The sequence below is a fragment of the Pseudopipra pipra genome, chromosome W (assembly GCF_036250125.1).
Source record: "Pseudopipra pipra isolate bDixPip1 chromosome W, bDixPip1.hap1, whole genome shotgun sequence".
NCBI classification, from domain to species: domain Eukaryota; kingdom Metazoa; phylum Chordata; class Aves; order Passeriformes; family Pipridae; genus Pseudopipra; species Pseudopipra pipra.
Window position 1 is genome coordinate 27,285,461 of NC_087580.1, and position 15,826 is coordinate 27,301,286.

General features: G+C 53.8%; 2 protein-coding genes across 2 annotated transcripts in view; both read right to left on the reverse strand.

Moving 5' to 3' along the window:
- LOC135405542 (zinc finger protein 239-like) overlaps positions 1 to 11,884 on the reverse strand; it is a 211,939-nt gene extending 200,055 nt beyond the window's left edge. The window contains exon 1 of the mRNA XM_064640248.1: positions 11,736 to 11,884. The gene's annotated coding sequence lies outside the window, so the exon portion shown is untranslated. The remainder of the gene's footprint in view (positions 1 to 11,735) is intronic.
- On the reverse strand, positions 10,011 to 11,508 carry LOC135405297 (zinc finger protein 501-like). The gene has a single exon (XM_064639966.1). The coding sequence runs from the start codon at positions 11,336 to 11,338 to the stop codon at positions 10,034 to 10,036; it is 1,305 nt and encodes a 434-aa protein (XP_064496036.1). The 5' UTR covers positions 11,339 to 11,508; the 3' UTR covers positions 10,011 to 10,033.
- Positions 11,885 to 15,826: the final 3,942 nt, after the last annotated feature.

A 15,826-nucleotide genomic window follows, 5' to 3' on the forward strand; every position in this document is an offset into this window, starting at 1 on the left:
GTTATCAAGTGATTCAATAGCATTTGCCACAATTTTAACAGTGACTGAATTATAGATTCACAAGAACAACATTCCCACCACAGTCAATTCACACTCAGACCCAGGCAGAGATGTGTGGACACATCAATAGCTGGCTGTGGAAAGGTCCCTCTCCCAAATTCTCCTTGTTGTCAGGGAAAAACTGCCACAAATCCCTTTGTGTTTCCCAACAGACAAGGGTCACAGCTGGAGGAGTGTTTGTTGAGGGGGATCAGAATTGTCCTGGGCACCAGCGAGGGTCTTTGGAGTGTTGCAAACTGGAGGGTTCCCGAGCTGGGAGAGGCTGCCAGAGGTGTCCCACTGAGAGGGAGATGCTGGGGAGCTGCCAGGGCCTCCCTCAGCCCTGCTGGGTGTGGGCTCACAAGGTGACTGGCTTTAGTTATCTGCTGAATTTCCATCCTGGTGTCAGGAATGACTGGAGTTTCCAAAACATTTTGAAATTGTATCCTAACCATTCCATTTGGGTTACGATTCAGGTAGGGAATGTTCCAAGGCTACGCCGTGTTCCCCAGCTCTTACACCCATCCAAATCAGCTGGATGGTTTATTGACAATGTGTCCCAAGGGGCGGCACCTCCGATGCCATAGAAACCCTTCCCCCTGGATTAGGAAACCTTTGGAATTCAGGAGGTGTTCCAGTGGAGCATGAAAATGAACAGCAATTTTCCTAAAGCCCAGACCCCAGCAGAACAAAGCCAGGCCCCCTCAGTGTCAGAGCAAAGGTCCCCCATCCCTGTGTCCCTGTGGCCGCTGAGGCGGCAGCGCAGGCCCGAGGCGGTGCCGGGTCCCGGTGCAGCCGGGGCAGAGCGGCGGCTGCGCGAGCGGCAACCCCGGCGGTGAGTGCGGCAGCCCCGTGGGAGCGGCGGCTCCGGGCACAGACGCCGGCGGCAGCCGCTGTGGCTCCTGGAACCGAGTGGCCATTGGGACACTGCAGGGCCTCCTGGAATCCAGGGGCCAGGAATCCAGGGACACTGGGGAGCCTCTTGGAGCAAAAGGAACCCTGGGATGTTTTGGAACATCCTGAAATCAAGGAGCCATTGTGACACCGTAGGGCCTCATGGAACCAAAGGAACCCTCAGAGTTTTGGAATCTCATGGAATCAAGGGGCCTTTTCTGGCAAGGTGCTCTGCTCTGACAATACCTAAACAATGGTCAGAGAATGCAAACAATGCACACTCTCTGTGGTGAGTTACTGCTGGTGCAAAGGTGCTGTTTTTAATGTTGAATTGTGCTAAACTCAAAGTGCTTCATGAAACTTCAAACACACATCCTGCTTTCTGAAGCAGGATTTGACAGATAAGCTGCTCCCTGGCCTGCAAATATGTCTGGCACTCAAACTATAAAAGCCCCATCCAACTGTCATGGGGCAGATTCTTCCACAGACTTCTTGAAGTGTGTGGAGCTTCTGCCATGAAGCAGGGACAGCTCTTCATGGTCACTGCCCAGGGGTTAAGTGAAAGAGAGAGAATTACCCCCTGTTCTTGTGGGGTGAGTTACCTCAATCTCTGCTTCAGGATTGTTTCTTTTTGCTGGCTTTGATCCAATTGCTTTAATAGAGTTACTTTGATAGACTCCACTGTCCTATCTTACACTATACTACTAGAGGTTTTTGGTTTTATAATTTGAAGTAAATACTTCTCTTTTAAGGTCTTTCATCTGTTCACTTTTCTGATCAATTTTTGGTTCATTTGTCATAATAAATCATTGTTTTTAAAGAAATATTTCTGATTTGCAATCACTAAAACCTGCAGGACAAAGTGATTGAATCACATCTCTATAATTCCTTCAACTGAAAACAAAATCTGAGTCTGAGATTGGATCCAGCCACCCCCAGGCTCCTCTCTGAGAAGGAATTTAGAAAGCAAGGGGGTCCTTTGTGCACCTCATAGCTCAACAAGTTTAGCACAGAATCCCCCTGCACACACACAAACACACAGGCATGGGAATCTACACACACACTCCTGTTCATCCCTACACAGACATAACCCAGACAGACTCGCAGGGGAACTCCACACACCATTCCCACATCACAACATGAGAACGGTTAGAAAAACATAAAATATGTACACCAACCATCACTGCACTGCAGCATTCACAGGATGTGACACCTGTGTCCATTTTGAAATGTTACAGCCATTCTACACAACCTTTATTTCTTGTCAGCTGAGTATTCTATCAGGTGCATTCTAAGATGAAACTCCAGGCACATGAACAGCTGAATTTGTTCCACATTTAAACGCTGCTGCACATTTTTAAATGGAGAAAGCAGGGAAACTGCTCAGTGTTCAAATGAATGAAACAGAGTGAGCCACAAAAGGCAAAAGTACATAGTGTACAGCAGCTTTCTGGAGTTACAGATCTGCTCAATGTTTTATGTTTGGCATTCAGAGACCATGTTTACATTTATTAAACTACTCTCGTTCTGCCCTCCCCCTTTTTTTGGAGTGTTTCAACTGCCTTTCCTTTTCCAACAGCTGTGACAACTGTTAAAACAGTCAGTAAAATTAAGTCCCCTCTATAATCCTTTTGTCAACGACACATTTTAATCAGAGGTTGAGGAAGATTTCCTGTTACAAGTGCACTGATTCATTTAAAATTATTAAACTGACATGTATGTAAAAATGAGCAGATACATTTATTGCATGTTAGCTCATTAAATATTAGTAATTATTAGTGCCATTGTTATTGCTGAAAGTGCAAAACTTCAAGACTCCAGCTGGCTTTAAGTTATTGCACTCTTTAACATGCTCTGCCTTAAAATCAAAGCATACCTAGTGATGGTCAGACAGATGTCTCTGCACTCTCAAAATGTTCAGACAATTTTTATCTCGAATCCTCTCTCCCCTCCCCCATAACACAAGAACTGTAGTAACTACAACAGCTATTTCCTATGTCCTTATGCTCACATGTGCATATGCATGTCACAATATATATTCAAATCACAATTGCTATGGATATTATTAATGTGTCAAACTGTGGGGTTTGTTAATTGAGAGAGAGAAGCAGATATGTTTCTGAATGTTAGTTCTTTCTGTCTCCATTCAATCCCACACGCCCCAAGCCCTGCACTCACACAATATACTGGGAGTGTTTTAAGATGGCTTTTAATTGAGCCAAAGAGGAAGAAAAAAATTAGTTTGAATCTTGCACCAGAGCCAAAAAAACATGTGCCCCGATTTCACTGAAATGCATCTACTGTAAGAGGCTTATCTAAACTAATCCTTCAAATTAGCTGTAAGAAGGTACATTCAAGAAAGCTCCTTTGAGGGGACTGGATGGGACAAAGTATATCCCCTCCCCCCCCCCCAAAAAAAAACACCAAGAAAAGTCCAACTTAACACCCAATTTATTGTTTCTTTATATATTTAAAAAAAAGTGTCACTGTAGTAAATGCTTCAGAAACTGCATTCTTACATTCTTCCCGTCTCATTTCAGCACCATGGGATCGCCGCCATTCCCTTTTCCTGCCTGGCTCAATTCCCCCCAGCCCTGCGCTGTGCAGGCAGTAAGGACAGCGAGTGGGCAGCTCCCTCTAGCACACTGTCACCTCCCGAGCAGCCTCTGCGCCGCTGCGGCCGGGGCGATGCGGTCCCTGCTCTTCCTGGCGGTGCAGGGAGAGCGGCTCCGGCAGGCAAAGTTCTCCCCAGTCCATGTGCGCCCAGCCTTGGAACAAAGCCTTGGAAATCTTTTATCCATACATGGGATGACTGGAACCATCACTTACATCAGGGTTATCTCTACGTGCTGTCTTTATGCCCTCTGACATCTAATGCATGGTTTTTAAAACAACAGATTAAAGGGGTTGCACTTTTTAAAGGTGCAAGGAACACTCAATTCAACCCTCGCAGCTGAATCAATAACACCACAATAAATACCGACCTCAGAAAAGAATCTCTTTTAAGTCCTGAAAACCAGAAAAGGGACTTTCCACATGGGTGTCCTGTCATCCAGAACTAGAAGGGAAGAATTCAACATAATAAAGAAGTCTATAAGTGTTCTGTCCAAGATCAAGGTGAGATTCTCTCTCTTCTAACATTTCACTGAACTAGGAAGCAAGAATTTGGCACAGAATCAATACCAGAGAAAAATGAGACCAGTGAAAGATCCTGAGCTCAGGAGAACCTGACTGTGCTGGGGAATCAGAGCTTTCCCCCTGGGAAATGAACTGCTCTGAAAGAGTGGGAAGAAACCAGGAACAAAGGCTGAGTTCAAATGCTCCAGAGTAAACAACTCCTTCCTCACCAAAAGGTCTGAGCTCCCCTTAACTCATCTCTAGACATCCCTGGAAATAAAACAGCCTGACCTTGAACTCAAGGGAAACAAAGACAAATTCCATGGCTTTAGCTGGAGCAAGGTTGGGGGAGGGATGTGTCACATCTCTATGACATCACATGCTCCTCATGACATCATATCCTTCCTGTGACATCATATCCTTCCCTATGACATCACATCTCTCCTGTGATACCATATCAATCCCTGTGATGTCAAGTCCTCCCCTGTGAAATTACAGCTCTCCTGTGACATCACAATTCCTCTATGACATCACATCTCTCCTATGATGTCACATCCATAATATGACATCACATCTCTCCTGTGATATAATATCATCCCTGTGACATCACATCCTCCCTGTGACATCACAGCTCCATTATGACATCACAGTTCGTCTGAGACATCACATCTCCCCTATGACATCACAGTCCCCCTATGACATAACATCCTCTCTGTGACATCACAGCCCCCCATGTGATATCACACCTGCCCGATGACATCACATCTCTTCTATGACGGCACATCCATTACATCATGTCACATCTCTCCTGTGATATCATATCATATCATCCCTGTGACATCACATCCTTCCTGTGACATCACACCTCCCCTATGATGGCACATCCATCATATGACATCACATATCTCCTGTGAGCTCATATTATTCCCGTGACATCACAGCTCCTCTGTGACATCACATACTTCCTGTGACATAACACTTCCCTTATGATGTCACACCCATCATATGACATTGCATCTCTTCTGTAATATCATATCATCCCTGCGACATCACATCCTCCTCTATGACATCATGTCCTCCCCTATGACACCACATCCTCCCTTATGACAGCACATCCTCCCCTATGATGTCACATCTTCCCTGTGACATCACATCCTTTCTATGACATCACACCTCTCTAGTGATATCTATCATCTATGTGATGTTGCGTCCTCCCCTGTGACATCACATCTCCTGTATGACATCACACCTATCCATGACATCGCAGCTCCCCTGTGACATCACATCCATCATATGACATCACATCTCTCCTGTGATATCATATAATGCCTGTGATGTCACATTCTCCCCTGTGACATCACATCCTTCTTGTGACATCACATCTCCCGTATGACTTCACATCCATCATATGACAGCACATCCCTCCTGTGATATCATATTATCCCTGTGACATCACGTCGTGCCCTGTGACATCACATCGTCCCTGTGACATCACATCTCCTCTATGATGTCACGCCTTCCCAAGACATTACAGCTCCCATGTGACATCACATCCTTGTTGTGACATCACATCTCTCCTGTGATATCATATCATCCCTGTGAAATCCCGTGCTCACCTGTGACATCACACCTCCCTTGTGACATCACACCCTTGTGGTGACATCACACCCTTGTGGTGACATCACATCTCCCTTGTGATATCACATCCTTGTTGGGACATCAAGGCTCCTCTATGCCGTCACATCCATCATATGACATCACATCTCCTCTGTGACATCACATCCAGTGACATCCAGATCCATCCAAGGGTTGGGGGGGTGTCTGAGACAGGCAGAACCACAAATGCCTGCACAGCCCAGAGCAGTCAGTGTGGGGCTGTGCTTGCTGCTGCAGAGACCCCCAGGGAACAAACCCAGGCAGGAGTTTGGGGGACTGTGTGTGTGTCCCTAAGGAGGACACTTACCTTATTATTGCTTATTGTTTGTAATATCTTATAGACCTATCACACAACACCTAAGGATGGATTCTATAGAACATGTGCCATAGATATTTGGGTTGGGTCTGGCTGAGCTGCAGTTCAGTTCCCCACAGCAGCCCTCCCAGGGCTGGGCTTGGCATTGGCAGCTGGAAGGGGGTTGAGAACACCCCAGTGTTTTGGCCACTGCTGAGCACTGCACCAACACTGGGACATTCCTTCCTTAGCTGAGGGCAAGAGCCTGGCAGGGGACCCAAGTAGGCCAGCTGAGCCCAACTGACCCAAGGGACATTGCAGACCATGGGAGGTCAGCTCAGCTCTAAAAGCTGAGGCAGAGAGCAGGAGGGGGGCATTCATTGTCTGATGGCTGCCTGCTGAGGAACCGTCCCGCGGACCCAAGCCCTGCTCCTCGGGAGTGGCCGACCATGGCTGCTCATGGGAAGCAGAGAACAAACCCTGCTGTCTTTGGCTTCTGTGTGCACAAGCTTTGTTCTGCTTTTTGCTTTAAATAAACTGCCTTATCCCAACCCACTATTTTGTTTTTCCCACCTTACTCTCTCCCATGTCCTGTTGGGAAGGAGAGTGATAGAGCAGCTGGGAGGGCACCTGGTGTCCAGCCAAGGTCAACCCACCACACACCTGAACACTTCCAGAGACTGCACCACCTCCCTGGGCTACTTGATCCAATGCCTCAGCACTCTCTCAGTGGAAAAAGGGTTTTTGAATATCTAATCTAAGCCTCACCTGATGCAACTTTAGGCCGTTTCCTCTCTTCCTGTCACTAAAGGCTTTGCAGAAGAGACCGACCCCCACACCCACTAAAACCTCCTTTCAGGTCATTGCAGAGAGCAATGAGGTCCCCCCTGAGCCTCCCCTTCTCCACACTCAACAAGCCCAGTTCCCTCAGCCGTCCCTCAGCAGACATGTTTTCCAGAGCCTTCCCCAGCTCCGGTCCCTTCTCTGGACACGCTCCAGCCCCTCAAGGGCCTTTTGGCACTGAGGGGCCAGAACTGGACACAGCACTCCAGGTGGGGCCTCCCCAGTGCCCAGCACAGAGGGGCAATCAGTTCTCTGCTCCTGCTGGCCACACTCTTCTCCACAAAGGCCACGATGCCCTTGGCCTTCTTGCCCCCCTGGGGGGGGCAAGCAGCACCCCCAAGTCCCTTCCTGCTGAGTAGCTCTCCAGCCCCTCTGCCCCCAGCCTGGAGCGTTCCAGGGGCTTGTTGGGACCCAAGGGCAGGCCCTGACACTTGGCCTTATTGATCCAGCCTGTCCAGATCCCTCTGCAGAGCCTTCCTGCCCTCCAGCACATCCACACTCACACCCAACGTGGTGTTGTCCACGACTTTCCTGAGGGGGCACTCGATCCCCTGGCCCAGATCATCCCCAACGATGTTAAACAGGAGCAGCCCCAACCCTGAGCCCTTGGGAACCCCACGAGTGGATTTCCTTCCATTCCCCACCACTCCCTGGGCTATCAGACACTTTGTCACCCAGCAAACAGTTCCCCAGGCAAGCCATGAGCAGCCAGTTTGTGCAGGAGATGCTGGGGGAGATGGTGCCAAAGGCTTTCTGGAATTCCACAGAGACACATCCCCAGCCTTTCCCTCAGCTGCTGAGCGGGTCCTTTGTCAGAGAAGGAGATGAGGTTGGTCAGGCAGGACCTGCCTTTCCCAACCCCACACTGGCTGGGCCTGATCCCCTGGTTGTCCTGCCTCTGCCATGGGATGGCACTGAGGAGGATCTGCTGCATGGACTTCCCCGGTCCTGAGGTCAATGGGACAGGCCAGGAGTTCCCCAGATGCTCCTTTTGGCCCTTCCTGTGGATGGGCATCCCATGTGCTTGTTGCCAGTCAGCTGGGACATGTGCAGTTGTGCAGCACTGCTGCGGAATGAGTGAGAGTGGCTTGGCCAGCTCTTTCTCCAGCTCCCTCAGGACTCTTGGCTGCATCCCATGTGGGCCCAGGCACTTGGGGGGGTCTCACTGGCAGAGCAGGTCACTGACTGTTTCCTCCTGCATTGTGGGGGCTTCACTCAGCTCCCCATCACCAACTTCCAGCCCTGGGAGCTGGAGATCCTGAGGACAACTGCTTTGGGTGTTAAAGACTGAGGCAAATAAAGCATTAAGTAACCTCCTGGAACCAAGGACCATTGTGAAACTGCAGGGCCTTCTGGAGCCAAAGGAGCTCTGGGACACTGGGCAATCTCATGGAATCAAGGCAGCACTGTCACCCTGGGAAAACTCCTGGAATTCAGGGCCCATTGTGACACTGCAGCTCCCCATGGAGTAAAAGGAACCCTGGGACGCTGCGGAAACTCTTGGAACCAAGGGACCATTGTGACATTGAGGGGGCTGATGGAATCAGGAGGCCATTGGGACAACCCAGAGCCTCATGAAATAAAAGGAATTCTTGGACACTGTTGAATCTCCTGCCATCAAAGGTTCCTGCTGACATGTGTGTCCTCCTGGAACCAAGGGAGCCCAGAGATATTTCTGAACCTCCCAGAATCCAGGGGCCATTGGGACCCTGCAGAACCTCCTGCATTCAAGTGCTCCTTGTGAAACTGCAGGCTCTCCTGGAACCCAAGGATTCCTGGAACACTGCAGAGCTCACGGAACCAAGGGGCCACTGTCCCACTGCAGCTCCTTCTGAAGCACAAGGGACCCTGGGATAATGGGAAATCTGGAATCCAAAGGGCATTTTGGGCCTCATGGAACTAAAGGAATCTTTGGAGACTATGGAAGCTCATGGAATCCAGGGGCCATGGTGACATGTGGGGCCTCCTGGAAGCAAAGGAACCCTGAGAATTTCTGTGGGAACAGGTTAAGGCAGCAGCAGCTGCATTCAGTTAATCAGGATGCAAAAGGAGTGTTTTGGCCTTGACTGGTGTTTTCCATCCAGAGAGTGCTGTTTGCCAAAGTGGAAACCACTTGGAACGCTCTGCATGGCAGCCTGTGTTTCTCTGGTGGCTGAACACAGCCAGCACATGAGGGGAGGGGAATGTGTGGATCAGGGCACTGCTTTTGGGCCATGCTGGGAATTCCAGTGGACTAAAAGACAAAGCCCAGGCACTGTTTCCAAAGGAACCCCAATGAAAGGGGGACGCCGGAAAGATGGGAGGACAAGTCCCGCAATGGAACTCTGTGTGTGCAGCCTCATTTTTTCCATCAGTGCCCACAGGAGAGGGGGCAAAAAGTATTGGTTGGGACCCCAAAACTGTTTTGGAGGAAAATTGGAGATTGAGGGGACAATGGGAAAGTGGGAGGAACAGGGAAAAGGGCGGAAAAGGGTGGGTGGTCAGGCAGGTCCGATGGTCCCATGGGGGTCTTTGGACACCAGGGGATTGGGAAAGGGGGTTGGCCCCCCTGAGCTCCCAACTTCCTGTGCGGTGCTGGGGGCTGCTGGATCCAATCTCAGCCTTGGATTATGCAAACAGTTTCAGTTTAGAGGAATTACAGAGGTGTGACTAAACCACTTTTGTCCCCAGGGTTTTAATGATGGCAAATCAGATCTATTGATAAAAAGGAATTTATTTAGGGTTCCAAATGATCAGACAAAAGACCTTCATCACAGTTATTTACTGCACAACAGAAACACTAAAACTACCAGGAGTACAGGATAAGATAGGACAGTGCTCTACACTAAAGCAATTGTTGAAGCAATTCTACTCAAGCTGGCACAAAAGCAACGATTCTCAATTAGAAATGGATGGAACTCCCCCAGACCAACGCTCATGGGGAGATCTCTGCTCTCAGACTCCAGGAGTGACCTTGGGGGGTCCCCAGCCAAGGAAGGAATCTCCACACATCCCCAAGAAGGGTTCTGTTGGAAGAACGTGCCTCTGTGAAAGCGGACTGGCCCTTTCTGATCAGAAGGGATGGACTGACAGTCACTGGACTCCAGGGGTTGCCTCAACACCAGGGGGTTCATTCAAGGTGGAAGCAGCGGCTGAAGCGCCGAAGCTAGCTCTAGCTCTTCTGCAGTCGGGGCACTGGTAGGGCTTCCCTTACCAGTGGGTCCGTTGGTGTCTGGTCAAGGCAGAGCTCTGGGTGAAGCTCTTCCCACACTCCCCACACTTGTAGGGCCTCTCCCCGGTGTGGATGCGCCGGTGCCTGACAAGGTGGGAGTTCAGTTTGAAGCCCTTCCCGCAGTCGGTGCAGCGGAAGGGCCTCTCATCCGTGTGTGTCTGCTCATGCCTGAGGAGACTTGAGCTGGTCTGAAACCTCTTCCCACACTCCCCACACTTGTAGGGCCTCTCTCCAGTGTGGATGCGCCGGTGGGTGACAAGGGTGGAGTTCCGGTTGAAGCCCTTCCCGCAGTAGGTGCAGTGCAAGGCCCACTCCCCTGTGTGTGTTGGCTTGTGCTTCAGGAGATCTGAGCTGGTCTGAAACCCCTTCCCACATTCCCCACACGTGTAGGGCCGTTTTCCAGTGTGGATGTGCTGGTGTTGGATCAGGCAGGAGCTGCTCCTGAAGCTCTTCCCACATTCCCCACATATGTAGGGTCGTTCCCCAGTGTGGCTGAGCTGGTGGGTACGGAGGTTGGAGATGATCCTGAAACTTTTCCCACACTCCACACACTTGTAGGGCTGTTCCCCAGTGTGAATGCGACGGTGCACGTGCAGGCCGGAGCTGTCAATGAAGCTCTTCCCACACTCCCCACACGTGTAGGGCCGTTCCCCAGTGTGGATGTGCTGGTGGGTGAAGAGGTAGTACCTCCGGCTGAAGCTCTTCCCACATTCTCTACATGTGTAGGGCCGTTCCCCAGTGTGGATGCGCTTGTGTCGGATCAGGCTGGAGCTGTTCCTGAAGCTCTTCCCACATTCCCCACACGGGTAAGGCCGTTCCCCAGTGTGGATGTGCTGGTGGGTGAGGAGGTCAGTGCTTGTCCTGAAGCTCTTCCCACATTCCAAGCACCTGAAGGGCTTCTCCCTGATGGGAGGTTGCTCAGGGACCACCAGGTCAGAGCTCCCCCTCAAGCTCCGGCCGCCTTCCCGGCACAGGCTGGCTCTTTCCTCCTCAGAGCACCCTGGGATGGCTTTGGAGCCCCTCCTGCGGGGGGATCTCCGGCCCTTTTCCTCCCCGCTGCCTTCCTGCGCAGGGGAGCCCTTCAAAACAGCCTCTCCCACCAGGGTCTCACGGGGGGATTTGTCCTCCGGGCTCTCCGTCCTCAGCTCGGGGCCTGGGGCAGGAAGCAAGAAGGACAGGCAGGGGATTTGCCTCCGGCCCACAGGGAAGGCCAAGGACATCCCCCCAACTCCGGCCCCGGCAGGACGGCGGCGCCAGCGGGGTTGTCCTGCAGCCGGGGCCATGCTCGGCTGACAGAGCCAGCACAACACCCACCCAAAGGGACACTGACTTCCTCCTCACCTGCCTGGGGGGCCCAAGGCATCTTCCTCTTCCTCGCAGCCTCCTCCTCCATCCGCCCAAGCTTTGGGAAGGACAAATCCTGATGGGGGGGAAAACAAGGGCTGAGCGCGTTGCCTCGGGGGTTCCTCCTGCCCAAGTCCATCTCTAGAGCTCATTGGGCATCCTATGTCCATAAAAAGCTCCAAAACACCAAGATTCAGCCCAGAAAAACCCAAACCTCTGAGATTCAGGCAAAAACCCTCTCAAAACATTTTTGCCCAAACTGCAAAAACTTGAGATTCTACCAGAAAATACCAGAAAATATGAAGGTTAAGCCAAAGAAATTCTCCCAGGAGTTACACCTCTCTGGTCTGTCCCCTCCGGGGTTGGGAACAGCTTCCCTCTCTGCGATGCTGCAGGTCCCACTCAGGGATGCTGGGAGCGCTGGGGGTCCAAAGGGTCCCTTCTCCTCTGACTCTCGCCTTCGGGATGCCAAGTTCCCAGACATTCCCGCTCTCCAGGTTCTCCACTCTGTTGTCCCAGGGATCCCCCAGCTCCGGCATCTCCCCGCTCCACCCTCCACACTCGGCAGCTCCCGGGCTCCACACCCACCCCCGGCACTCCCAGGGGGGCCCCAAACCCGCTGTGTCCCCCCCGCTGGCACCGGGCTGACAATGGAGCCGGCGGGGCCTGACCCAGCAACACCAACCCCCACCGTGGGGGGGACCTGCAACCCCCCGCCCACCGCTGGGACTCTGCCCCCAACCCAGCCCAGCACCCCCAGAAAACACCTCCTGCCCACCCCCAAGAGCCCCCAAGGGCACAGCCCTGCACAAGGGTGGCTGTGCTCAAGGAAACCAAACAGCCCCACAGGTGGGGGAACACCAGAGGCTGCTGTGGGGCAATGAGAGCAGGGAGCAGATGGAGCCCCCTGACACGTGGGCGGGTTCTGGGTTCAGCCTGAGAAGGCACAATTTGGCACCAACAGCACGGCCCTGACCGCTGGCTCAGCACAGGGGGCCCGAGCTCCCCCCTCTCCAGGCTCTCCGGGCTCTCGCAGCTCCCCCCTCTCTCCAGCCTCCCCCGCTCTCCAGGGATCAAGGCATGGGGACACAAAGGCACCCCCACAGCAACCCCACTCCCAATCTCCCCCCTCTCCTTAGCACCCCTCTCCCACCCATTTCCAATCAGCCTCCCAAACCCTGACTCCCCCCAGCTCCCTTTGGGGGTGACCCACCACCCCTCATGCTCCCTTTGGGGGTCCCACCCGCTCTTTTCGCTTCTCTCGCCCCTTTCCCATCGTGGCCGCTCCGCTCACCCGACAGCAGCAGGAAGGGCAGGGACAGGGGCGGAGCAGCAACAGCAACAGCAGGAGAACAACCACCCCCTGCCAGCCCGCGGGTGCCTGGGACAGGGGAACTTATCCTGAATATCCTGGAGAAAGCGTGGGGGTCGGGACATACTGGGCTACCAGCACAGATTTCCCTGCAAAGACTGCAGGGAGTCAAGCTCTGGAGAGGAGATTGTGCCCCATGGATGGGATTGCAGAGGCTCCCTCAGGTCCCCAGAATCAATTAGCAACCAGGAATAGACACAAAAAAAGGTCCCTACGAAGATTTAGGGGGGAGTGTCCTGTAGGGAGGGGACAGTGTCACACCACCAGGGCAGGGCTGGCAAGAGGGAGGCTGCTCCAGGGTTCTGCAAGAGGCCTCGTGCTCTGCTCGGCCCCAGCACTGCCTGGTACCAACACCCCCGGCTGCCCCCGGCCCTGGGCAGCTCTGCTGCCACAGGCTGTGCCCTCACCGTGGCCCTGCAATGGCCCTGCCTGTCCCTCACCCGTGGCCCTGCCCGTGGCCCTGTCCCTTGGCTCTCTCTCGGCCAGCTCAGTGTGGGGCACACGGGCTGGGGGTCCCTCCCAAGCCCCCCGGGCAGCCGGTGTTGGCTGGGGGGATGTGAGGGCTGGGCCTGCTCAGCACAGCCCCGGCCTCGTGCCCAGCGCCTCTTTCCTGACCCACACAAGAGCTTCCCGGCCCCCCCCAGGGCTCCCCTGCTGCTGCCTCTGCTCCTGGCCCTGCCTTTGCTGCTCCCTTGGCTGGGGCAGCGGCTGCAGGGGGGGGATGGCAGCAGCTTCAGCTCCACGGCACTTCCTGGGGGGAGCTCAGCCCGGGGGGACGGGCAGGGACCTGATGGGGATGGACAGGGGCCCAGCAGGGACAGCCAGGGCCTGCAGGGGAAGGCACAGGGACAACCTGGACCCACACACTGCCAGGGCTGTCTCTGCTCCTCCTTGCAGGCTCCGTGGCCAGGCACAGTTTGTGTTCCTGGGTGCCCACCATCTCAGCACTTGGAGACCCTCAAATCAGCGCCTGCAGCTCTGCAGCAAAGCCCCAGCTCACCTGGCACACAGGGGATGGACACAGCACCTGCTCGGGGATGGGCACCTTCGTCTCTTCCCCACCACAGGGCTCTCCTTCCTCAGCAGCACCTCTGCCTTGCACTTATTCTCAGCCTCACCTCAGGGACAGCTCTGGGCTCACCTCCGCGCCACTTCTCAGCCTCACCTCAGGGCCTGGGCTCAAGGACAGGAACCTGCAGGGAGGGGACATCAGGTGCAAGCTCAGGGCTGCCTGCTTGCACTGGCCTCTGGGCTTCCTTCTCCTTCTACAATCATCCCACAACTTAGCCTGCTTTGCTAACACCACACATTTACAGACTAACCTTGGAGATAGATATGGACAGACATCTCTATCACCCTGGGGATAGAGCCTCAAGCATGTGCTGCCATAGGAATGGCAATCACAGAATCACAGAATCAGATGGGTTGCAAAAGACCTCCGAGATCATCAAGCCCAACCCTGGATCCAACCCCGCCGTGCTTCCCAGACCATGGCACTGAGGCCACATCCACTCTCACCTTCAACACCTCCAGGGACGCTGACTCCACCCCCTCCCTGCCCAGACCATTCCAGGCCTTGATTACTCTCTCTGCAAAAAATTGCTTCCTAATATCCAACCTAAACCTCCCCTGGCACAGCTCAAGACCCAGCCCTCTTGTCCTACTGCTGCTTCCTGGCAGAACAGCCCCACCCCCACCTGGCTCCAACCTCCTGGCAGGGACTTGCAGGAGTCAGGAGGTCTCCCCTGAGCCTCCTCTTCTCCAGCCTCAACACCCCCAGCTCCCTCAGCCTCTCCTCACACCATCTGTGCTCCAGAGCCCTCCTGCCTTCCAGCACATCAACACACCCCCAGCTTGGTGTCACCTGCACATTTGCTGATGAAATGCCTGGTTCTGCAGGAGCTGCAGATGCTCAAGGGGCAGCAGGACCAAGTCAGGGGCCTGGGGGGGCCTGGGCGGCTTTGGGGTCCAGGAGGGTCCTGGGGGAGCTGGGGAGGGCCTTTGGGGATTGGAGGCACAGACCAGGATGACAAGTACAGACCAGTACCTTCTCACTGCTCCCCACAGCTCTCCTGGAGCTGGGCCATGTTTTCCTGGGACACCTGAGCCCCCCCAGTGCCCTCCCAGTACAGCCCAGTGCCCCCAGTACAGCCCACTGTGTTCCTGTCCCAGGGTGCCAGGTGATCCCTCTTTGGCGGGTTGGAAGGGATTTGAGGGGGGGGCTGGGAGAGATTTAGGGGGATCTGGGAGGGGGGGGGTTGGATAGGAATTTGGGGGGTTTTGGGGTGCTTTGGGTGCATTTAGGGGAGTTAAAAGGTGTGTTCGGAGGGCAAAGGAATCTGTAGGGGGAGGGGATTAAAAGGAAAATGGGGGTTGGGAGACATTTTGGGGGGTTAATGATGTCTAGGAGGAAAGAAGAGGGGCAGCACCAAGAACAGGTGAGTCCTGATACCCCCCTGGTGTTCCCAAGACCTTCTCGGTGTCCCTAAATCTCCCCTTAACACCCTGAGACCCCCCTGGTGTCTCCAATGTCCCCAGGGCCTCTCCATGGCCATAATTCCCCCTAATTCCACTGTCCCCTTACCCCATCCCACTGTCCCCAAACCCCATCCCTGATGTCCCCAACCTTCCATCTCACCCCAGGAGCCCCCCCTGGACCCTCTGACACCAAAAATGCCCCCCCTCCCCCCGCTCACAGAAAAGCCAAGGGCATCTGGGGACACACTGGGGACAGTCTGGGGGCTTTGGGGGCACTGAGGGATTACTGGGGGATACTGGGACACATTGGGGGGAACCAGGGGGCACTGGGAGGACTGGGGGGTTACTGAGGGACACTGGGAGAGCAGTGGGAGGGACTGAGGGGGAACTGGGGCACACTGGGGGTCACTGGCAGAGAACTGGGGAGTTACTGGGGGATACCAGGACACACGGGGGGACACTGGGAGGTTACCGGACCATACTGGGGGTAACTGAGTGCTCACTGGGATACATTCTGTGGTCATTGGGGGGTTATTGGGTGTCATGGTTTGAGATAGCCCCAAAATCCAATTCCCTA

Excerpts from the sequence above, each read along its gene's own strand:
- LOC135405297 (XM_064639966.1), bottom strand. The coding sequence starts at position 11,338 with ATGGCCCCGGCTGCAGGACAACCCCGCTGGCGCCGCCGTCCTGCCGGG.